The sequence below is a fragment of the Equus quagga genome, chromosome 6, assembly GCF_021613505.1.
Source record: "Equus quagga isolate Etosha38 chromosome 6, UCLA_HA_Equagga_1.0, whole genome shotgun sequence".
NCBI lineage: Eukaryota > Metazoa > Chordata > Mammalia > Perissodactyla > Equidae > Equus > Equus quagga.
The window spans coordinates 70,439,247-70,463,056 of record NC_060272.1 but is presented as its reverse complement, the minus strand read 5'-3'; the positions used below and the strand labels follow the sequence as shown (position 1 = coordinate 70,463,056).

The 23,810-nt window shown below is 37.1% G+C and overlaps 1 protein-coding gene across 5 annotated transcripts in view; it reads left to right on the top strand.

Annotated features, from left to right (window-relative positions):
• Positions 1 to 23,537, top strand: part of BRCA2 (BRCA2 DNA repair associated) — a 64,623-nt gene extending 41,086 nt beyond the window's left edge. The window contains exons 19-27 of one of the 5 annotated variants that reach the window (XM_046664259.1): positions 1,234 to 1,389; positions 1,490 to 1,634; positions 3,324 to 3,445; positions 5,585 to 5,783; positions 6,039 to 6,202; positions 6,290 to 6,428; positions 17,058 to 17,275; positions 18,904 to 19,050; positions 20,450 to 23,537. In XM_046664259.1, coding sequence (XP_046520215.1) covers positions 1,234 to 1,389; positions 1,490 to 1,634; positions 3,324 to 3,445; positions 5,585 to 5,783; positions 6,039 to 6,202; positions 6,290 to 6,428; positions 17,058 to 17,275; positions 18,904 to 19,050; positions 20,450 to 21,088 — 1,929 coding nt within the window. In that variant the 3' untranslated portion in view covers positions 21,089 to 23,537. Of the gene's footprint in view, positions 1 to 1,233; positions 1,390 to 1,489; positions 1,635 to 3,323; positions 3,446 to 5,584; positions 5,784 to 6,038; positions 6,203 to 6,289; positions 6,429 to 10,226; positions 10,256 to 17,030; positions 17,276 to 18,903; positions 19,051 to 20,449 lie in introns of those variants that run through there. The other 4 variants (XM_046664258.1, XM_046664261.1, XM_046664262.1 and 1 more) reach the window with 4 other exon arrangements.
• The last annotated feature ends 273 nt before the right edge of the window (positions 23,538 to 23,810 follow it).

Sequence of the window (23,810 nt, the reverse complement as noted above, 5' to 3'; positions counted from 1 at the left end):
TCTTTCTGCAGCTATTGATTAATATTTTGTTTTATTTCCATTTTTTCTGCTCCCTGCCTTTCCTGTTTTCTATGAGAACCTCTTTTTTTGTTTGTTGGGTCTCTCAGGTTAGAGACTTTCTTCAACTGGTGATTATTAGCTGTTCTTTCCTCTTCAAGAGTGGGGCTCTGATGAACTGATCAGAAGCTCTGTGTGAGGTGGGGCTTGTCACCTTGTAGAGTCATAAGAGGGGGATTTTATTTTTTTCATTAGCAGACCCTCAAATATTAGTGATGTTCTGAGAGCTAACAGAGTGAGAAAACTAATAGCGAGACTCATTTTCAGCATAAGGATTTTCATTGCATTTTTACCCTGGCTGCCTCACCTAGTGTTCCAAAGTCCAGGATATGTGTGGTTCAGCCTTTCCAGACAGTAAACTTTCCTGCGTTCTTTCTGGTGTGTGGGAAGGGCAGTCACCTGGCTGGTTGGGATGAGAAAGGAAATCGGAGGTCTTACTATTTTAGTAAAATTTCAACCATTCCTCCTATTTTCAGCCACACTTTATGCTGCTACCTTCAGAAGTACCTGTTGCTTCCAATTTCTGAGTGTTTTCCTTAAATTATTTTGTTTCATATTGGCTCCGTACAAGTTTGGTAGCTGAGTACCCTTGGGCGGATTATGTAATTTCGCTTATACTTCAGTTTTGTCGTCTGTAAAATGGGACGAAGTCTTAGGGTTGTCATGAAGATTAAATGTCACTATGTGTAAAGCACTTAACACTGTACTGGGCGCCATATTAAGTGCTCTATGAATGTTTGCTAGTTTTATTAACTGTGATCATTCTACACTGCCCTGTTATCAGGCAACAGATTTTTAGCTTCTAGAATTTTGGTAATATCTCATCTGCTGTCCTCTTTAGATCTCTTTGTCCTTATAGGATTTTTGAGGGAGCCTAGGTGAATAGGTATATTTTAATCCATCATGTTTAAATTGATGTCTCTTTTATTAATTTTATAGTAGTAATATTTACATAACAGTAAGACTACAACAATATAAACAATTTTTTGAAATAAATTATTTTGAAAACATTTTCACTTTCGTACAATTTTTCTACTTACTTTGTTACTTACCTTCATGAGACTTTTATAAGTGAATATTTTTAAAGCAACTCTAAAAGAATGAGAAATGTGAAATTTGAAAGGGAATTGTATATATATTTAACTTATAAATCAATTTATTCATTAATTTGTCCAGATTTCTGCCAACAGTACTCGTCCTGCTTGCTGGTATGCGAAACTTGGATTCTTTCCTGATCCTCGACCTTTTCCTCTCCCCTTGTCATCACTTTTCAGTGATGGAGGAAGTGTTGGTTGTGTTGATGTAATTATTCAAAGAGCATACCCTATACAGGTATGATATATTCTTGAAACTTACTATATTTCTTTCTTTTGAGACAGTCAATTTGACTGACCCTCCCTACCATGTATTTTTGTTTGACACATTATTACAGTGGGTGGAGAAGACATCAGCTGGGTCATACATATTTCGCAATGAAAGAGAAGAAGAAAAGGAAGCAATAAAATATGCAGAGGCCCAACAAAAGAAACTAGAAGCCTTATTCACAAAAATTCAAGTGGAATTTGAAGAGCATGAAGGTAAAATGAATTGTATATTACGAATTATTTTTTATATGAGAACAAAGTTTTAGAGGCTTCTAATTTAACTTTTGTTATTAGGTGAATTGTCTTTATTTTGAGTAATAAACTTTTTTATTCAGGTATAATTGACATTTAATATTATATTAGTTTCAGGTGTATAATGTAATGATTTGATATTTGTATATATTGCAAAATGATCCCACAATAACTCTAGTTAACATCCATCACTATATATAGTTAGAAAATTTTTTTTCTTGTGATGAGAATTTTTAATATCTCTTTTAGAAACTTTCAGATATGCAGTGCAGAATTATTAACTATAGTCATCATACTGTACATTACATCCGCATGACTTATTTATTTTTAACTAGAAGTTTGTACCTTTTCACAACCTTACCCATCTCACCTACCCCTCACCACTTGCCTTTAACAACCACCACTCTGCTCTCTGTATCTACAAGCTCATAATATTTTTCTTTAATTCCACGTATAAGTTAGACCATATGGTATTTGTCTTTCTCTGTCTGACTTATTTCACTTAGCATAATGCCCTCAAGGTCCATCCATGTTGTTGCAAATGGCAAGATTTCATTCTGTTTTATGTCTGAATAATATTTCATTGTATATATGTATACCACATGTTCTTTATCCATTCATTCACTGATGGACACTTCGGTTGTTCCCATATCTTGGCTGTTGTAAATAATACTGCAGTGAACATGAAGGTGCAAATGTCTTTTCGTATTAGTGTTTTCATTTTCTTTAGATAAATACCCATAAGTGGAATTGCTGGATCATATGGTAGTTCTGTTTAGATTTTCTTTTTCTAATTCTGAATCTGAATTTTTTCTGATTTTAAAAAAAATATTATTATGTAGATATACAGGGAAGCATTGAACTGACCCCAAATTATCACATCTTTATTCAATACACTGAGCTTTTAACAACTTGTTAATTGTCTTGGACAATAAAACATTGCATACCCACAGTACTTTTCAGAAATCTTAAATAAACTCCCTCTTAAGCTTCAGTACTAAACTATTTGTCATGTCCTTTTTTGGTGCTGGAGAAAGAATAGCAACAAGGGAAAGAACTGTCAAATTATTTTCCCATAAGCCATTTGTCATTCTCTTTCTTCAGTGTCCTTATCTACGTTATACAACTTGCATTTTTGTTGCAGTTGGTTTTTATGTTATTGTACCTGGAGCTAGAATTTGTTTTCCATGTCGCATCAATTTTGTTAATAAAAATCGTAGTGTTTTTATGCTTAAAGGGTATGAAATTTACTTTTTTAATCTACCTTTTTAATGAAAGTTTTATCTTCTCCTGCATTTCTTCATGGTTGTCTATATTATTTAACTTCATGTTCTATATAAATCTGCAGAAAAAATGGACTCTATTTGATTTGCTTAAAATTGTCATTAGGTCATTCTGTGTTCATAATTAAGTGAATTATGAAATCATTTACTTAATTTATAAATTACTCTAATTAAGTAAACTCTTTGTATGACAATTTTTTAAGCCATGAGTAGACTAGTTTCAAATTTTCCTAGAAAATGTTTAGCAGATACATGGTTTCTTATTTTTTAACCTCTCTTCTTTGGGTCTTTTTTGCTTGATTCACTAGTTTACACTGTTCTTAAATTTGTGGTTTAGCTCATTAGTGATGCATTTTTTTTTTCCTAGAAAGTATAGCAAAACAATGTACCCCATCACGTGCGCTAACAAGACAGCAAGTCCGTGCTCTGCAAGATGGTGCAGAGCTTTATGAAGCAGTGAAGAGCGCACCAGACCCAAGTTACCTTGAGGTGAGAGAGTAAGAGGGCATACAATGATCCTTAGTCTTCAGCCTTTATGGTGGGAAGCTGTCCTCACTCTTCTGGCCATTTCGGGCAGCAGTATGTTGAAATTCTGTGTTTCTCAGAGGGGATGTGTGCATTTCTTGGGTCCTCAGTGATGTGCCAAACCAGTGTGTTATGTTTTCGATTCCATACCAAGTAATGGATGGGAGGGTTAAATAATTTTATATATTAAATAAATGTGGTTTAAAATACAGGCAAAACTTGTTTATTTTTAAGATAAAACAAGTAACTTCAAAACAATGTCTCAGTTTCCATATTCTCAGCTCTTTCTCAGATCCTACCTAGAGTTTGTTTCATAATCTGAAGGGTAGATACTTTGGTGGAAAAGTTACAGAAGCACTAAATTGTGTTAGAAATAGCATAGGCTTTAGAATCATGGCTGTACCATTTATTAGCTAAGCAAATTGGGTGCAAAATAATTATAAAATGAGCATAAAATATGTTGGTTTAGGATCAAATTAGCTTATGTAAAAATATACTTATAAATGATATAAAGTTTCATATAAATGTTACTATATTAAGGTAAGCTGCCTCCTAAATTTTTAGACACCTGAATATCTTATTAATGCAGATTTTAAGATTAGTTTACTGCATAGGGAGGAAAGGGAAAATTTTAGGAAAAACTATTGATTAACCTCATTTATTTGATGACTTAATAAATCTTGCATATAGCCTTAACTTTCTTAAATATTGGGACTAGCAGATAAAGAACACTCCATTAGGAGAGTAAGCAATGCTATTCTGAATAGAATTGCTTCATATTCTCACATTAGAACTCAGATGCTCCCTGTGAGAAGTGAGTCCAGTTTTAAAGCCTGTGAGTGTACTTGCTGCAAGTCTGTAGTTTACAGCTTTGTTATGCTTTACCAAAAAACTGTGTGCCTCTATTTCTTATATTAACTTGTTGAAGCTTGTGCTATGAGTCGTCATGAAGATAGTTTTAATTTCATCCACAAAATTCAACAAAATATTTGTCAGTCTAGTTTCCTTTTATAAAATTTACTTATAAGGAGAATTTAAGGGGACAGAAGGAGAGTTGGAGGACTAGGTTCTAGATCTGGCCCCATCCCTGTGTAGCTGGACGAATGATTTGTCTCTTCGTCCTCATTTCCACCTTCTGTCAAGGGAAAGCCCGAAGAGTGGCTTATCGCTAAGCTTCTAAGTTTATATGATTCTATGAGATTTCACTTAAAGTTATCATTGTAATTCTTGGAGAGAAAAATAACCATCAATTTCAAAAATACCCTGTCAAAAGAATTTGTTTTCAGTGATGATGTTGAATGTTGTGGGACTTCTGAAATCACAGATCTTTTTTTTAGTTCATGTTTAAACTGAACACTGTCTACATATAAAGAAAGACCTTTGCAGGGTACATAGATTTCATTGTCTCCCTTCCCAGTGTGGATTAGGTATTAAGATGCATAAGGCAACAGCAGTCTAGATGTTATATGTCAGGATTCCATTTCCTACTTAATTTTATTTTTTTATTTATTATACTGGGTGAGATTCCCAAGGCGTACAGACAGCAATTTGCAGAAATGATTGGGAGAGAAGTGTGGAGGCAGAGATAAGTGCTTGTAGCACATGTCTGTTTTAAAATCTATCTACTGTTCCACGGAGTTAATGAAATTATACTGCAAGGGGCTAAGAATGAGGATTCTTGAGCCAACTCCTGCCTATGTGCCTCTGCAAGTTATGTATTCTTTTGGTACCTCAATTTCATCATCTACCATGTGAAAACAATAATAGTACCTACCTCATAGGATTAAATGAATTACTACATTAACCACAGTGAGCATTCAGATGTTAGCCATTTATAATGTCAATATTGATGATTATGATTATGATTCTTAGAGTATATTTATAATAGAGGGTTGTTTGGGCTCTAGGGAAATTTGTCACAAAGATTAGTAAACAGTTTGAGGCACCTAAAAATATTTGTTATGTGATAAGTTATATTGTCACACCCTAAAATGAACTCAATTCTGTTGTATTTTATCCTTGTTTAAAGGGATTCATTTACAGTAGATGATGTTTTGTTTTTTAGTCTAATATCATGTGCCGTAATATATTAAATGATCACAGGGTTATTTTAGTGAAGAGCAATTAAGAGCCTTGAATAATCACAGACAGATGTTGAATGATAAGAAGCAAGCACAGATCCAATTGGAATTCAGGAAGGCTGTCGCATCTTCTGGGCAAGGGGAACAAATTTTATCAAGAGATGTTACAACTGTGTGGAAGTTGCGTATCATAAGCTATGAGAAAAAACAAAAAGATTCAGGTCAGTATGTAAATTCTTTTATTTTATCAGCTTTGTTAAGTTAAAAAGGTATTATTTTATTAATACAATGATTTCAAATGCTAGATAAAGTGTCAAGTTAGTGTGTATCAGAGGAGCAAAAATGCGCTACCAGCGCCCAGAAAGTCTGATAACATATAATCCTTAGACCTTTGTTGTTATCAGTATTTATTTTCAAACACAAATTTTAATAATTATTAGTTCTTCCATTGTGTCTTTTTCTCTCTCTCTAAATAGTTTTATTGAGTGTCTGGCGTCCATCATCAGATTTATATTCCCTGTTAACAGAGGGAAAGAGATATAGAATCTATCATCTTACAACATCAAAATCTAAAAGTAGATCTGAAAGGGCTAACATACACTTAACAGCAACAAAAAAAACTCGATATCAGCAACTGCCGGTACAAAATTTTCGTTATAATTTTTCAATTTTGATAAATGCATATTAGTTTATAGAATCTACATATACTGATTTCTTTTTCTTGTAGGCTTCAGATGAAATCCTATTCCAAGTTTATCAGCCAAGGGAGCCCCTTCACTTCAACAAATTATTGAATCCAGACTTCCAGCCACCTTGTTCTGAAGTCGACCTAATAGGATTTGTAGTTTCTGTTGTGAAAAAAATAGGTAATGCACAGTGTATTTAATTGAAGTTTTTTATCAATGCTTTTGGAAAACACTATCTTTTAAAATTTGTCTTCCTTATGATTAATTGGAGCTACAAATGAGCAAATTTGGTAACTAGTGATTTGAAAGTAGGCCCATTTCAATCTCAGTTCTTAATGAAAAACAGTTCCACATTATTGCAAGGAAACAATTTACATCCCATTCTGTGCTACTTAATTTTTTAAAAATTGCTAGAACATGTTTTGCAGCGTTTTAGTGATTACTAATTAGATAATTATAATCTCCTTCTGTGATTAACTGAGCATTCAAGCTTCCACCTCCAGCTTTAGTTTTTGCTACTCTCCAACATCTTAACCAAATTCATCTCTATTTGATTCCTTAAATATGACTGCACATTCCTCTTTCCTTCTTTCCATGTATGTTATCTACAAAGCTGCGCTCTCTTATCTAAGTACTAGGGCAGTGTCAAGGCCCAGCTTAGGTCTCTGTTTAAGCACAGAGTCTTCCATTTGTCAATGGTTTTGTGCCAGGCACCTCAGTCTCTTCTTCTAGCAGTATTCCACTACATTGACATCTTCCATGCTGTTCTTGAGCCCACTGAGCTCACTTTCATCAGTCTTTACCCTGACGGCTCCCTCTCCCAGAAGCACTTTCCCCTGGACAGCCACGTGCTGGCCCCTCTGGCTCCCTCAAGTCTCTGTTCAAATGCGACCTCATAAGAGGCCTTTCCCTGACCACCCTTTGTAAAAGAGCAGGACTCCCTCTGCACCCCCAACCCAGCACTTTTTCTCCCCTTCACTCTGCTTTATTCCTCTCCAGAGTGCTCCCCAGCACCTGACAGTACTTGTTTGTTTTTTGTCTCCCTTCTGCAGAATGTTAGCTCTGTTAGGACAGAGACAGTGTTACAGTTGTATCCTCAGCTCTTAAAACAGTGCCTGCTACAGGGTAGGCTCTCAAATATTTGCTGGATTCTTTGTTTATCAGCCACCCTGTCGTGGTTTCTCCCTTCTTCAGTTTTTGGTTAAGGTTTATTGTCAGTCTTTTTTTCAAGAAAGTTTCAAGTGTGCCGTTTTCCATGAGTTCTTCATGTGTTTGAAATGTGCACCTATTGCCTTAATTCTAAGACTGTATCTTGACTACATATAATATTATGGGCTCATGCTTCCTTTCCTTCCCTCAGAACTTTGTAGAAATTGTTCTTTTGCATTGAATAGCCTGGACTGGCGTGATTTTTCCCCCATTTAGGTGGCTTTCTTTTTATGTCTGCAGAATGTTTATGCATTGTAGTCCAGGCTTAACTGAGCTGTGTCATAGTATAAGCATTATGTATACAGTTCTCCTGGGACACAGGATGCTCTTTTAATCTGCAGATTCAGTGCTTTCTTTATTTCAGGGGAATTCTGTAATATCTTTCAATATATCTGCTATTCCATTTGTTGCGATTTTACTCCAAGGATACCAGTTAGTCTCACGTTGGATTATTTTTATTTTTGTTTTTATCTCTTTGCTTCTGTTTCTTTGTCTTCTCTATCTCCATTCACCATGATTGTATCCAGCCTTTATGTCAGTAATTTTATTTTCTGCAATGTATGTTTTATTCCTTGCTATTTCTAATTCATGTATCTGTCCCATTATGATCATGTATTGGTGTCCTCAGTTTCTTTCTTTGGTCCTGTAGTCTCCTTTACATTTTACAGGGCTATTTATCATCCCATATTCTGGCTTTTATTTTATTGAATATGTGTTCTTATTAAGTTAAATAGTGTGAATCAGTTTTGAAGACTTTAGAAATTTTCTTCTGTTCTTTTACTTTTGTTTTCTTATGGGTTGTGCTCTTTGTCTATTGCTATGCTCTTTTCTCTTTTTTTAAAAAATATGTTTTGTTTGTTTGATCGGTTGTGTTTTAGTGCTTTGTGCACTTCTTTGTAGTATGTTAATATGCTACATTGTTTCCATAGCATTTCGTTTCATCTTGGTCATACTTGGGTGACTCTCTCCACACATTATATTGTTGTTATAGAGGGGAAGTAACTTTTATTCATTTATTTAATCAGTATTTATGATTTCCTGTTATGTGCCGGGCACTGTTGTAGTGCTGGGTGCATAGCAATGAACAGGACAGAGAGAAATCCCTGCCCTCTTGGAGTTTACATTATGGGGAGAGATCACAAACAAAATAAGTAGCTTATATAGTTTTCTTTTAAGTGCTAAGGAGAAAAATTCAGTAGGAAATGACAGGTAGTATCAGGGGGAACGGAAGAGAATGCAACTCTAGATAGGGAGGTGAGGAAAGACCTCACTGCGGATGAGACTTGAAGGAATAGAGGGAGGGAGGCATGTGGACATCTAGGGGAGGAACATTCCAGGCAGAAGGAACAGCAGTTACAAAGGTCATAATGTAGCAGGATCCTGCCTGGTACATTTTAGCATTGGCAGAGGCCAGAGAGTGAGTAGTGACAGCTGGGAATAGAGGCATTGAAGGACCAGATCATGTGATGATCCTTGTATGGACTTGAACTGTTTTTCTCCAGCAGTGATGGGAAGTCATAGGAGTAATACCATCTTACTAGATTTTCGTGGGATCATTCAGGCTGCTTTATTGAGAATAGACTGTAGGGGGCGTGAGGAGACAAACAGGGAAACCAATTGGAGGCTTTTGCAAGAATTTAGGCAAAAGGTGATAGTAGTTTGGACCGACAAAAGCAATAGGAGTGGCCAGAAATAGAGTCTGGTTGTATTTTGAAGGTAGAGGGACATTGTGGGGTGAAGAGAAGAGTCAAGGAGTCAGTGCCAAGGTTTTTGGTCTGAGCACCTGGAAAAACGGAGTTGCCATTTACTGAAAGGGAAAGGCTGCAAAAAAAACAGATGTGTGAGGAAGGTCAGGAGCTCAGTTTGGACAGTTAAATTGTAGGTGCTTAATCTAAGTAGAAATTTCTTCATGACAGTTGGATATATAGGAGTCTGTTCAGGGGAATGGTCTGTACTGAAAATAAATATTGGGAAGTTGTCAACATGAAGGTGATGTTTAAAGCTGTAGACTGGATGAGGTCGCTTTGAGTGTGGGAGTAGATAGAGAAGAGAAGAGAGCCAAGGCCTGACTCAGGCGCTTTGATGCTTAGAAGCAGGGGAAATGTACAGGAGCCAGTAAAACGAACAGAGGAGTGGCCAGAGAGGTGGGAGGAATACTTAAGAAAGTGAGCTGTGCTGAAAGCCAAGAGAAAAAAGGAATCTCAGGGAGGTGAGAGTGATTAAGTCTATCAGATGGTGTTTGATCGCAGAGATAGTAAGGTGAGGATTAAGAATTGATTGTTGGCTTTTGCACCATGGGGACGCCTTTTTGGTGGAGCGGTAGGAGTGAAAGCCTGATTGAAATGGGGCAAGGAAAATGGAAGAAGAGGAAGTTAGACAGTGAATACAGGCATTTGAAGGATGTTACCTTTTAAGCAAAGAAGAGAAATGGAGCAATAACTGGAAGGAGAATTGAGATCAAGAGAATATTTGTTTTTTCAGATGAAAATGCTGTTAACATGTTGATGAGATTGTATACTGATGAGGAAGGTCCAATGAAGACTGAAGAAAAAGAGCGGACAATGGTGGAGCACTGTTGTTCAGTTACCATGTGGGGCTGGTGTCTATTGGATATATAGTGAGATTGGCCTTAGCCAGTAGCAAAGACAGTTCATCCATAGTTAACGAGGAGAAAAGTCTGTGGGTACGGATGCAAGTGGAAGAGTTGATGTATAAGTGGAAACTTGTGACAGATGTCTTCTGATTGCTTCTGTTTTCTCACTGAAATAGGGAACAACAAAATCAGCAACTGAAAGTCAGAATGGAGGAAAAGGTATTAAAGGTTTGAGAAGAGAGGAAAGTCATGAAATAATCATCCAGAAAGTGGCAGAGTGAATGGACTAGGTAAATACACTGTGACTGCCAGGGACCGGTGGAGGTTAATGTTCATGAATATGAAATAAAACTGGTCATCATGGTCATGTGATATTTTTCCACCCATGTTCAGCTATAATGGTGAGGCATGAAGTAGGTGGAAAGTAGGATTTAACCAGGCTTGTAGTTTAGCCAAGTGACTAATACTAAAGCAAGAAGGATAGAGAATTTGAGGGTATATGTAAAGGAGGTATTTTGATAATTGACCTTGGACTTTAAGCACAGTACAGAAGAAAGAGGGGACGTTAGGGAAGGTGGAACAGTAAACAGAAGATAAGACAAATGGATTGTGGCCCCAGTGAGGTTAGAGGATTGGTTGAAATAGCGCTCTAGAGAGAGTGAGCTGGAAGAATGAAAGGTGGTAGTTGAAGAATGAGATCATTGAAATTGAGATTCTGGAAGGAAGGAAGTTGTTGGAAGTAACAAAGTCTTGGGTATGTTCGTTGGAGTGAGCAGCTGACAGAAACTAGAGAAGAAGATGGTTCAAGGAGAAGAAAAGGAACATGGGAGCCCAGGGTATTAGAAGCATTGTCTGTGAGGATATTGAAATCACCAAGAAATAATAGCAGTAGTGGTGACAGGAATGACCATGAGTTACGAATTAAACTCTTAAGGGAATGAAAGGGAGTGAGTGACCCAGGGGCAGTAGATGCCTAAACAAGGAATAGTGAATGATATGGTCTGATAACATAAGATTCAAAGCTGAGTGCTTTTAGGGAGGGAGAGCAGCAGCAAGGAGCAGGGAAGACATCTACCCTAGCTTGACCTCCAGTAGCACAAGAAGTCTGCAAGGGCAGCTTGTCATCAGAGGAGAGCCAGGGTTCAATTAACAGCAAGACGGTAAGGAGAGCAGTTACAGAAAAGGTTGAGGGTAGTGTAGAGATTTTACTGAGTTCCAGAGGGTCCAGTGAAAGGATTCCAGGAGACAGGTAGAGGTAGGAGATGGTGTCAAAAAGACAGTGTACAAAGCTTTCTGGAGACTGAGTCCAGGGATGACCTGGGAATCTGGGCTTCCTATGGAGACTGACATGAAATTAGTTCTAATGGTCCCAAAGCAGATAGTGGTGGTGAGGTGAGGTATGTGGGAGAGGAAAAAGTTAGGAGATTTGCTAGGACCCCTTGTAGTTCTTGACTGTTTTTCTACTGTATCCAAAACCAATTTTTTTTCCCCTCTTAGTTACTGCGTGAGGACTGGATGTTTGAGTTTCTGTCCACTACATATTATATATCCCTGAAATTTATTATCTCTGTTCTAGATGATTTTCCCTAGTTCAGTGAGTAACCCTGTGTGTTAATTTACAACACTCCTGTAACAAAGTACTACAAACTGGGTGGCTTAAACAACAGAAATTTATGGTCTCAGAGTTCTGGAGGCTGGAAGTCCAAAATCAAGGTATCAGCAGAGTTGGTTCCTTCTGAGGGCTGTGAGAAACTCTGTTCAGTGCTTCACTGCTAGCTTCTGATGGTTTGCTGGCATTCGTTGGCATTCTTTGGCTTGTAGATGCATCAACCCAGTCTCTGCCTTCATCTTCACATGGCATTCTTCCTGTGTGCGTGTCTGTATCCAGATTTCCCCTTTTATAGGGATGTTTGATTAGGACTCACCATCATCTGGATTAGGACCCAGTCACCTCATCTTAACATGATTCCATCTGCAAAGACGTTATTTTCAAATAACGTCACATTCACAGGTACTGGGGGTTAGGACTTCAGCATCTTTCGGGGGGGACACAGTTCAACCCATAATACCCTGGAAGCCTGGAATGTTCACTTCTGCAGTCAGTCCTGGTCACCTGCTCTTCATTCTCATTATTTCTGATCACAAGAGGAAAAAGGTAAGATCTCCATTCTATTTGCTTTTCTTCAGATTTAAGGATAATAGAATTCTCAAAATTTGTGTAATTTCATGAGTTTAGGGATGAGGTTTAGAAACTGAGCCTTCTTGTGCTCAGCTCTATCTACAATCTTGTTTCTTCCCTTCATCACTTGTGTTTAAATTATATTACAGGATATTCCTCATTTGTATGTTTTTGGTGAACATTTCTTTCTTTTTTTAGTTGGTTTTATATTAAGTGTTAGAGGAAGAAAATCCTATTAAAAAGTTTCAAAGTGCCACTGTAAGCCAGAAGTACTGGTTATCTAATACCCAAGTCTAATCATGATGTTTCCTCACTTAAAATGTTTAGTGGCTCCCTGTCCCTTAGAAAATGAAACCCGAACTCTTTCATATGCCTGAAAAACCCTTCAGCTTCCTGCCTTAAACCACCACCCCACACACTTCGGCTAAACTGCACAGTTTCATATTCCTAACACATTAGTCATACATTGCTTAACGATGGAGATACATTATAAGAAATGCATCGTTAGACGATTTCATCATTGTGCAAATATCAGAGTGTACTTACAGAAACCTAGATGGTATATAGCCTACTACATGCCTAGGCTCTATGGTCCTAATTTTATGGGACCGCTGGCATCTGTGCAGTCCATGGTTGACTGAAACGTTATGTGGCCCATGACTGTATAACATTTAATACTTCCTACCTTTAAAAATGCATTCACTTTGCTTAGAATGCCCTTTGTCCTCCCCATCTTGATGAGTTTTTTCCATTAGTTATTCAGCTTACATGTTACATGCCTAGCCAGATGCTTATAGTCAGGGTTAGGTCGCCCTCCAGCTTTTAAAGCATTTTGTGTTTGTTTCAGCACACAGTCCATGGTCCTGTCTCTACATCTCTGAACCTCATCCCCAACCCCCAGTAATACTGTGATCTCATCAAAGACAGGGACTCTGTTTTAGGTTCTTTCTATCCCCACTTCTAACATAATGGTGGGGGTAATTGTTGAAAACTTCAGGGATATACACTTTGAAAAAGTCCTCATAGTAACTGTTCATTTTGCTGTTATCATCTCACTGTACGGATGGGGAAACTGAAGCTCAGAGAGGTTAACTAACCTGCCTGAGGTCACAATTATATAAGTGGATTTGAGCCCTTGCTTTCAGGCTTTAAAGCTTATATGTTTTTTCTTACACTTCACACTGACGAAACAATACCAAGCCCAACATTTGAGAGTTGGGCTTAAAACAGGAACTTCTATATTTTCAGTCTATTTTGTTTCTATGTTATAGAAATCCTGTGATATAGAATAAATCCATGAAATAAGATCAGTTCTTAGGTTGGGTTCCGTGAGGAACAGACGCAGAGATTTTTGTGCAGATTTATGGGAGTGCCCTCAGAGACAGCACCTGTCCGGGAGCAGAGGCAGCGGGTTGGGCAGAGGAGAAGCTGGACTGCAGTGCACCTGCAGCAGAGGTGCAGCCGTCCCTTGGGGACTTCTAGAGTTGGGATGACCCCTTAGAGTTGTGCCACCCTGAGGCAAGGGACCAGTCATTGGATGCTGGCTTCCACGAGAGAGCGGGCGTAACCTTAGGTAAGTCAGCACACCCGTGGGCTGAGGGCAAGCCCAGTGAGGACCGCTGTGTGAGTTGTCACTGCCTCTTCTCCCAGAAACGGAGGATCACCACCTGGGCCCTGAAGAGGAAGGGGCCTGCCCCTGCACCACAACATCCGCCTAGGTAGAACCTGTGAAAGTGGTTTATAAGAAAGGGCTGAGTGCTTTATCGTTTTGATGAAATTTTCTAAAAGGAATTAAAAAGATACGAGGAATTCTCTGTAAGTTCACAGTAGGCCTAGACTACAAAGCTGGAAAATAATTTTCTTCTTATCCTTTTATTTTCATGAAGATTTGTTTAGTGCCCACATTGTAAAAGTGTTACTTTAAAAAATTCTTCCAATTGTTGCCATTTGTACAAGATGCATGGTAGAGAAATAAGTAGTTACCACTTCGTTCATTTCATATTGTTTGATCCAGATATGAAACTTCTGCTTATGAAAAAAATGAAATAAGACTACACTACGTTTATTTTTTTATTTTGCATTTTCTAAATGTTTTTCAGTCAACATGTATTAACTTTTATAATTGGGGAGAAGAGACATGATATTTTAAAGAAGGACATTTGGAGGAAGGGCAGGACTGCAATCAAGTTTTGAATATAATTAGAGGCAAATTCCAAAATTAGAAAATTGAACATGCTTTGGAAACTGATAATTTCTCTAAAAGCTGTATTTAATATTTAATCTGAGATTAAAATCCATTAAAGAAATCTGCTTGTAAATTTGAAAAATGAAAGAAATAACCATCATTTGCAACAGGATAAACAAATCATTATCTGAGAATGGTAGTTCTTTCCATTCCTGTCATTTATAAGGGAAACAATCCTCAGAGTAACAGGAACAAGAAACTAGAAACAGTAAGATTGAACATTTGATGCCCAGTCCAGCCCTGAGTTTCCCAGCCTCAGTCCTACCCCAGCTTATCAAGTCATCCCTTCCCATTTTTGGCATTGAAATTGTTTATCTTTTTATTTTGAGCTAATTTCAAACCTTAAAAGTTGCAAAAATAAGAGTTTTCAAATATCCCTCACCCAGCCTCCCCTAATGTTAAAATCTTGCATGACCATAGTATAATTATGAAAATCAGAAAGTTAAATTGGTACAGTTTTATTACCTACACTGTAGATTTATTTGAATTTGAAGGGTTTTTTTAAAATTTTGGTGAGGAAGATTAGCCTTGAGCTAACATCCATTGCCAATCCTCTTCTTTTGGCTGAGGAAGATTGGCCCTGAGCTAACATCCATGCCCATCTTCCTCTACTTTATATGTGGGACTCCACCACAGCATGGCTTGATAAGCAACATGTAGGTCCATACCCAGGATCCAAACTGGTGAACTTTAGGCCTCTGAAGCAGAGCACACAAACTTAACCACTACACCACTGGGCCAGCCCCAAATCTGAAGTTTTCCATGCTGTTTTCCTTTTTCTATCCCAAGATCCCACTTTCATTTAGTCATTATTTCTTCTTAGTCTCTTCCAGTCTTTGACAGTTTCTCAGTCTTCCCTTGTTTTTCATGATCTTCACACTTTCAAATAGACTGATCTTGTAGCATTTCTCTAGATTTGGGTTTGTCTGATGTTTTCTCATGATTGGAATAAGGTTATGCATTTTTGGCAAAATTACCATGGAAATAATGATGTGTCTTCTGTACATCGTATCAAGGGGTTAATGATGTTGACAGTTCTTATTACTGGTAATGGCAACCTTGATCACTTGGTTACAGTGGTATCTGCCAGGTTTCTTATCTGTAAAATAACTTTCTTTCCCTTTGTAGTTAATAAATATCTTCAAGGAGATTCTTTGAGACTACGCAAATCCTATTTCACCTCAAACTTCCACCCATTAATTTTGGCATCCATCAGTTGATTTTGTTTGCAACCATTATTACTGTGATATTTGCCTGGTTTTTTGATTTATTTATTTATATCATTATGCACTTAGAAGTACTTATTTTATTCTATGGGTTAAAACTCAGTATCTTCGTTGTTTTGTTGCTCAGATTGTTTCAGTTTGGGCCATTAGGAGCTTTTTCTGGTTGACTCAGAGATTCTTTTGAGCACTGCCTCACTTTTTGGCATCACAAGATGTTCTAGGTTCATCTTGTATGTTCCCAGCCCCAGTCCTGGAATCACCTACTTCTCCAAGGAACTCTGGATTCCTGTTTTGGAGAAAATGGTGTTTAGAAACAAGATCTGATTGCTAGATATGCCCATTCCTCCAGAAGCGCCATTGCTTCTAGGCCCTTTCAAGCAGAAAGAATGGGAAATATGTTTGATGTTCCATTTTGGATTCCCTCATATCTGGCTGGTTTTGTTTGTTTGTTTGTGGGATATGTGAAGAGTGTGTGAAATAACACTGTGGTTCTCAGAGTAAGAGCTACATGACAAGACAGGCCCAGAGAAGTGTCACTCCCTCCTCATCCATGCTACCCCAGTGCTATTCCTCCTTTTTTTCCACCTGTACCCTATTATTGTAGTTTCTAGTTTATCCTTCCTCTGTTTTGCACAAATGGACAGATACACATGTATTTTCTTATATCCCTGTCTTTCTTATATGAAGGATAACAAACTATAGTCTTTCTTTTGTGCTTTTCTTTTTTCACTTAACAGTGTGTTTGGAAATCACTTCAATGAGAACTTCCTCATTCTTCTGTCCAGCTGCATAGTATACCACTGTATGGATGTACCATAGTTTAGCCAACTACTCTCTTGGGTATGAGTTAATATACATTGCTTTCAATAGTTTATCATTACAAACAGTGCTTCAGTGAATAACCTCATACACCAAGTGTTTTCATGAACCTTGTTGTATTTTACTATTATTGGAAATATATCTTCAGAGTTGAGTACTAGAAATGAGATTGCCAGATGGAAAGGTAGGTGCATATGTTGGCTTGCTAGTTATTACCAAAGTTTTCTCCAGAAGCTTGCACAAATTTGTCTTCCCACCTCAATGTACAAGTATACCTGCTTCCCCGTGGCCTCGGGAACAGAATGTGTTGTCACATTGGCATTGAAATTTAGCACTATAAGCAACAGGTCATTGTGGAAATCCTGAGCTTTCTCTAAATTTATTTATTTTGATTTGTTTTTACCATTAGCATACCAAAATAAATGAGCATATTAGAGGTTCCTTGCATTTTTAAATTTATCTAACATGCATAATTAAGTGGGTTTTTAGTTCTTGTTTTTTTTCATTTTAGGTCTTTCTCCTTTGGTCTATTTGTCAGATGACTGCCATAATTTTTTGGCAATAAAGTTTTGGATAGATCTTAATGAAGACTTTATTAAGCCTCACATGTTAATTGTTGCGAGCAACCTCCAGTGGCGACCAGAATCCAACTCAGGAATTCCTACTTTATTTGCTGGAGACTTTTCCACGTTTTCTGCCAGTCCAAAAGAGGGCCATTTTCAAGAGACATTCCACAAAATGAAAAATACTATTGAGGTAAAATTAGTTTTCAGCATTACCATGCATTTTGGTATTTTCCTGTTTTGGCAGTCAAATATTAAAGGAAGTAGCAGCTTTTATGAAAATCAGATAGTTGAGATATAATGTAAGGTGAGGTTGCATCACATTAATTGCTCGTGAACCTGAGGAGATGGGGTGGGTGACAGCTACCAGGGAGAAAAGAATGATTTGAAGGGAATTGAGTTAGAAATTGTGGGAAGGATGTTCACCGCTACAGACTGTAGGCAAACTGGAAATTGGCAACAAGGTAATAGGAGTTACCTGTGGTTCAAAGTAATTGACAATGTGATCAGTTATTAATATGCAGACTCCAAATTTACATTTTAAACTCCTTATCTAGTATTTTATAAAGTTTATACCTGTCTTTGATTTGAAATAATCCCAAATAGGAGAACACTAAAATTATTTTCCCTGGATCCTGTAGGCATTTTATACTTAAATCTAGAATACATAATATAATAATATTAGCTAAAGTGTACTGAGTGCTTACTGTCTGTCAGGTCTTGTTCTAAGCTTGTCTCATTTAATTCTTCCGCCACCCCTATGAGCTAGAGAACTGTTTTTCCATTTTATCGATGAGAAACACAGAGGTTAAGTCACACAGCCAAACTAGTAGAACCAGGATTCATACTTAAACTATCTGAATTCGGAGCCCAGACTATTACCTACAATGCAATGCTGCCTTCCAGTAAAATTTTGGATTTTATAAATTGCTAACTAGTAAAGAAACTACAAAAGATAGGCCTCTTAGTTCGGTAGGTAGTTCTGTAGTTTAGTATTTCAAATATGTGTTATTCAGAATTTATATAAATAAAATTATAGTTTAAAAACATTCGAGTAGCTGTAAAAGGAGGTTTGTGTAATATTTTACCTAAAGACTTGGTACACATAGTGAAGAATAACACCCTGCTTCATCTGGTTTCTAAATAGGGGATGGAGTGGGGGTTGCATTCATCATTTGGCTCCCATACAGAGTGCCCACTGTTTACATCCCAGGTATTCTCTGAGACCATTCAAGGGCAGCGCAGAGACAACTAACTGTCATTTACACAGCATTTTAAAGTTTTACAAAATATTTTCATGAATTAGGTTAAACCATATGAAATTGCTGGTGTCTGACCATTTGTGACTTATGAAATAATAGTTTCATGTGGTTTAACCTGTACGTATTTCAGTTAGTTCTTGCAACAGATGTAGGCAGTTCCCTCATTTTACTACCAACTTAGGAGAACTCTGTAGATGTTAGATGAGGTACAGCTCTGAGGTAGTGAACAGAGCAGAATGTGAGCCCCAGTCTTCCATCTCCAAACCCAGGATCATGCGATGCCTTGCTGTTCAACAAGATGGTTGGGAAGATCTCTTACATCTTTCCTCCCTGACACACGCATACACACTCCCTCCCGCTTCGCTCCCTCTCTCCCTCCAACAGCTAAGTTCCGCTAAATCACTGATGTTGGTTTTGCATTTTTGCATTGGCATATTGTTTCACAGTTCTATCAAATTTTCAGTGTCGAATTTTTATTTCTGGTTTTAAAGGTAACACTGAAAACATGAATATGTAGGTTTTCATTTTACAAAACAGCTTTTCCAATTTATTTTCTTAGAATATTGATATATTTTGCAATGATGCAGAAAACAAGCTTATGCATGTACTTAATGCAAATGATGCCAAGTGGTCCACCCCAACTAAAGACTATACTTCAGAGCCACACACTGCTCAAACAGTCCTTAGTACGGGAAATAAGTTTCTGGTAAGTTAATGGAAATTTAAAAAATTTTATAAATGTTACATCTGGAGACAACAGTATACTCTGGTGTATAGCTAGTAAACATGATAAAGTGTAATTAAACGTAATTTGAAAGTTTGATTAATTGTTCTATGGCTCATATAGGTATAGGTTATCTGGAAATTATATTTTGTTGATTGAAGCCAGAATGTAACAGTCTTTAGGGGCAGATTTTACAAACAGGTGCTTTCATTTTTAGCATTCCAAGTACATGTGATTGAAAAGACTTTTTGCCTGTGTCTTTCTGGTAGGAGGACTATTCAATACAATTAGGGTTGTTTCTAAGTTCAGTTTGATTTAACTCTTTATTTATAAATTTTTTTTTTTTTGAGGAAGATTAGCCCTGAGCTAACTACTGCCAATCCTCCTCTTTTTGCTGAGGAAGACTGGCCCTGAGCTAACATCCATGCCCATCTTCCTCTATTTTATACGTGGGACACCTACCATGGCATGGCTTTTGCCAAGTGGTGCCATGTCCGCACAGGGGATCCAAACTGGTGAACCCCGGGCTACCAAGAAGCAGAACTTGCGAACTTAACTGCTGTACCACTGGGCCAGCCCCTGATTTAACTCTTTAAATCACAATAAATGCAAATCAAGCTAAAGCCTGTAATATTAGCTAATAACTAATTCTTAAGTAGCTAACACTTGCTAAGTGTATCTATATTAGCTTCTTATCGTCACAACAACCCTATGCGATAAAAATTCTTATTTCCATTTTACAAATGAGGAAACTAGCATAGAGGGGTTAAGCAATTGCCTAAAGTCACAAAGCTAGAAAAGTAGGCATTAGAACCCAGGCAGTCTGTTCTTAAAATGGTTTTAAAATGTTTATCTTAGTTTAACTTGTTAATCATAAAAGAGAAAAGATTAAAGGGTAATATGTCCCCTGCCTCCTCTTTTTGTCTTTTACTATAGTTAGTCTTCATCTTTCTTCCTTTTCATGTCTTTTATTCTTTTTTTGCTTAAGGAAGCTTAGCCCTGAGCTAACATCTGTGCCAGTCTTCCTCTGTTTTTTGGTTTTTGGGTTTTTTTTAATGTGTGGGTCACCGCCACAACATAGCTGACAAGTGGTATAGGTCCACACCTGGGGTCCAAACCCATGAACCCAGGCCGCTGAAGCAGAGTGCACCAAACTTAACCACTAGTTCACGGGGCCAGCCCCTTCATGTAGTTTTTATATTGTCTTATGCAAAATTACTTCTTTCTGGAATAATAACAATAATATGACTGTCTCTTGAAATTAGGCAAGTGAGAATGTGTGTATTTGTGTGTTTAAATATTTTTAATGAAAAGCTAACGTGGTTTTGTTTTACATATTAGCATATAATTATATAGAGTGTTTTTGTATTTTTTTAATTAGATGTCTTCTCCCAATAGTGAGATGAATTACCAAAGTCCTTTATCACTTTGTAAGCCAAAAGGGAAGTCTGTTTCCACACCTCTGTCAGCCCCAATGACTTTAAAGTCTTGTAAAGGGGAGATGGAGATTGATGACCCAAAGAACTGCAAAAGGAGAAGAGCCTTGGATTTCTTGAGTAGACTGCCTTTACCTCCACCTGTTAGTCCCATTTGTACATTTGTTTCTCCAGCTGCACAGAAGGCATTCCAGCCGCCACGGAGTTGTGGCACCAAATATGAAACACCTATAAAGAAAAAAGGACTGAATTCTCCTGAGATGACTCCACCTAAAAAAGTTAATGACATTTCTCTTTTGGAAGGTGATTCAATAGCTGATGAAGAACTTGCATTGATAAATACCCAAGCCCTTTTGTCTGGTTCAGCAGGAGAAAATCAACTTACGTCTATCAGTGAATCCACTAGGACCACCCCCACCTGCTCACAAGATTGTCTCGGACTGAAAAGGCATTGTTCTACATCTGTGGTCAAGGAACAGGAGAAGTCCGAAGTCAGTACCAAAGAACGTGAGACTAACACGCAGGACACAAGAACAGTAAAAATTATATCTAAGAGACTGCAAAGGCGACAAAAACAAAAATGACAGTAAATTAGTTACTGACTCTTAACCTTTCCAGTTCCTGTAATATACAGTTTCAAACTACGCATCAGTATTTGCATAATGAAAAAAGAAATAGTTCCAAATTCACCTACATGCTTGTATATCACAGGAATGCTCTTTGCCTGCTTCTATATTGATAGACTTTTATTTCAGTTATAGATCTGAGAAATGTATATTTATTAACTAATCAAGAAAAAAATCTTTAAATCTTTATGACTGGATTGGATCACTACAAGTATTTTACAAACTATTTACAAAGTAAACACCTTTTTCTTTTAGATTGTGTCCTTAATTAAATGAAACTAGGTTTCTAAGTATAGTTATTTTGACTCACATAATTCCTTTTAGTCTAGTTTCTATATTACGTTTCTTGGAGTTTTTTTAAAAGTTACCCACTATGAACCAATTTTCCTTAAGGCCTGTGTTGTTTCTACTGTAATTCTATCCTGATCAAAAGTCAGGATGAATAAGACGTTACAGTGGTGTTTTCTTTTGAGCAGTTCTTTTTTATGATTCCATTGTGATCTCTCAAATGATTTCAATTAAAAGTCAGAAGCAGATTTCAGTGTTAATTTTTTTGGCCTTTTTTTTTTTTTAACAAAATGATCATCTGGGTTGAAACTTAAGAAAAAAATCTTTCTTTCAAATTGGCGCTGATTCTGCTTGCTTTATTTTTAGCCCTATCACAGGACTCAGCAAGTACTCCCTTTTAAACCTGCTTTTCTCTAACCACCAAAGCAGAAGATAATAGTTCAGTTTAAGATGATATTCTTATTGTTACTTTCTTATGTTTAATAGAGAAAAGAGAGAAAGCAGTTCTAATTAGGATCTAATGGCATGGAGAAGCTCTTAAATCAGGTCTTTTAATATGTCTTAAATTTATATATAATATGTTTTCAAATCTAATTATAAATACATTTTAAAGACAAGAATAAATCCCTTTAAAAGACACTTTGTTTCTTTCCATAACTGTGATCCATATTTTTTCCTCTCCTCTAAAAATCATTAACATAATAAGTAGTCCATTCTGCTATTCTTTTTAACTTACGTGTTTTGCCAGTCTTATTAACGTGATTTAAGTTTTGGTCATAAAATAATTTGGTCTTCACATCTTAATCATTTTTCTAGTGATCCATTCTAGAACAGGGAATAAAATTTGAGTCTCAGGCAAACAGAAAGAATAAGAATTTAAGAATTTAACTTTTTTTTTTTTAAATCCTGGAAAAACTTCACTGCTGTTCCTCCTCCATTCCTCATTACCATTTAAACTACCCGTTATAGAGAGATCTAGTGCACACAATCGTGTTTATAAACTGCAAATAATGTAGCCAAATGATAATCTGCTGTATGAGCAAAGTATGAAACTTGAGTATATGAGGATATTATTACCCCCAAAAAGTGACAATTTAATGATTACAAAGTCAACAGTGTACACTGAATGATAGAGGGTAAATGGTAAAAGCAGTTTGTGTTATTCAACAGTCACTTAATGAGGGCGTATTGTGTATATAAAGCACTATGCCAACTCTCTGAAAGATGCAAACAATAATACACGAAACAATACAAGTCAATGTTGAATGGTCAAAAAATTATATAAATCAAGAGCCATGGGATTTGAGAGAAAAAATAGATCGCTTCTAGCTGGGATAAATAAAGTTGGTGACATTTAAGCAATTAGCTTTATACTGGCAAACCAGGTATTTCACAAGTCATATAGGAAAAAAGTGGCAAGTAGACAGGGAGACTGTTCTAAGCTCTGTGAAAGCTCTGGATCTATGACCTGGGGCCACGTCTCCATAGTGGACTCTCAGCCCAAGGGATCCCAAAGCCCTACGCAGAGAGCCTGACATCCATCACAAGGGCTTGAATTCTGACCCTTTTGGCAACTCCTGTGGAATCAAAGGAAGGTTATTCGCAGTTTGGGCTGACACCTTCCCCCTCTGCTATCCCAAATGAGTCAAGCCGTCCAGACTGAGCAAGTTCTCCAATAACCGTATTTACTGGGATACTCAGGACTTCCTGAGCCTGGTAAACAGGAGTATCGTTATGTGGATTATCGTTATTATTATTAGAAGATTATTATGTGTTGTACTTGGAAGCATAGAATTTAGCAAAACTATAATACCTTAGATTCATTCAAATTCACTCAATTTTAGTTTTGTCAGCCAAACTTTGTTACTCAAAGGAGATAGCCATTTTTAAAATGTTAATGAAGAAAAAATTCCAGATGCATTGCTAGTAGCCATCAAGATGTTGAGTAGATTTCAATAGTGTCAGATAACGGAATGTTAACGTAATACAGTCTTTCTGATATGCACAGATCAAGTGTATATAAGTAAAATATAAAGTTGCTTTCGCGGGGCTGGCCCGGTGGCCAAGTGGTTAAGTTCGCGCTCTCCGCTGCAGGCGGCCCTGTGTTTCATCAGTTCGAATCATGGGCACTGACATGGCACTGCTCATCAAACCACGCTGAGGTGGTGTCCCACATGCCACAACTAGAAGGACCCACAACTAAGAATGTACAACTATGTACCGGGGGGCTTTGGGGAGAAAAAGGAAAAAATAAAATCTTTAAAAAAAAATAAAGTTGCTTTCGTCTTTTATGTCTCCTAATTATTAAAGAAGACTGGTAAATAAGTTTCTGGTATAGAAAACTGGCTCTTTTGGTGGAATTCTGTGAGATTTAGATGAGTAACTTTTTATA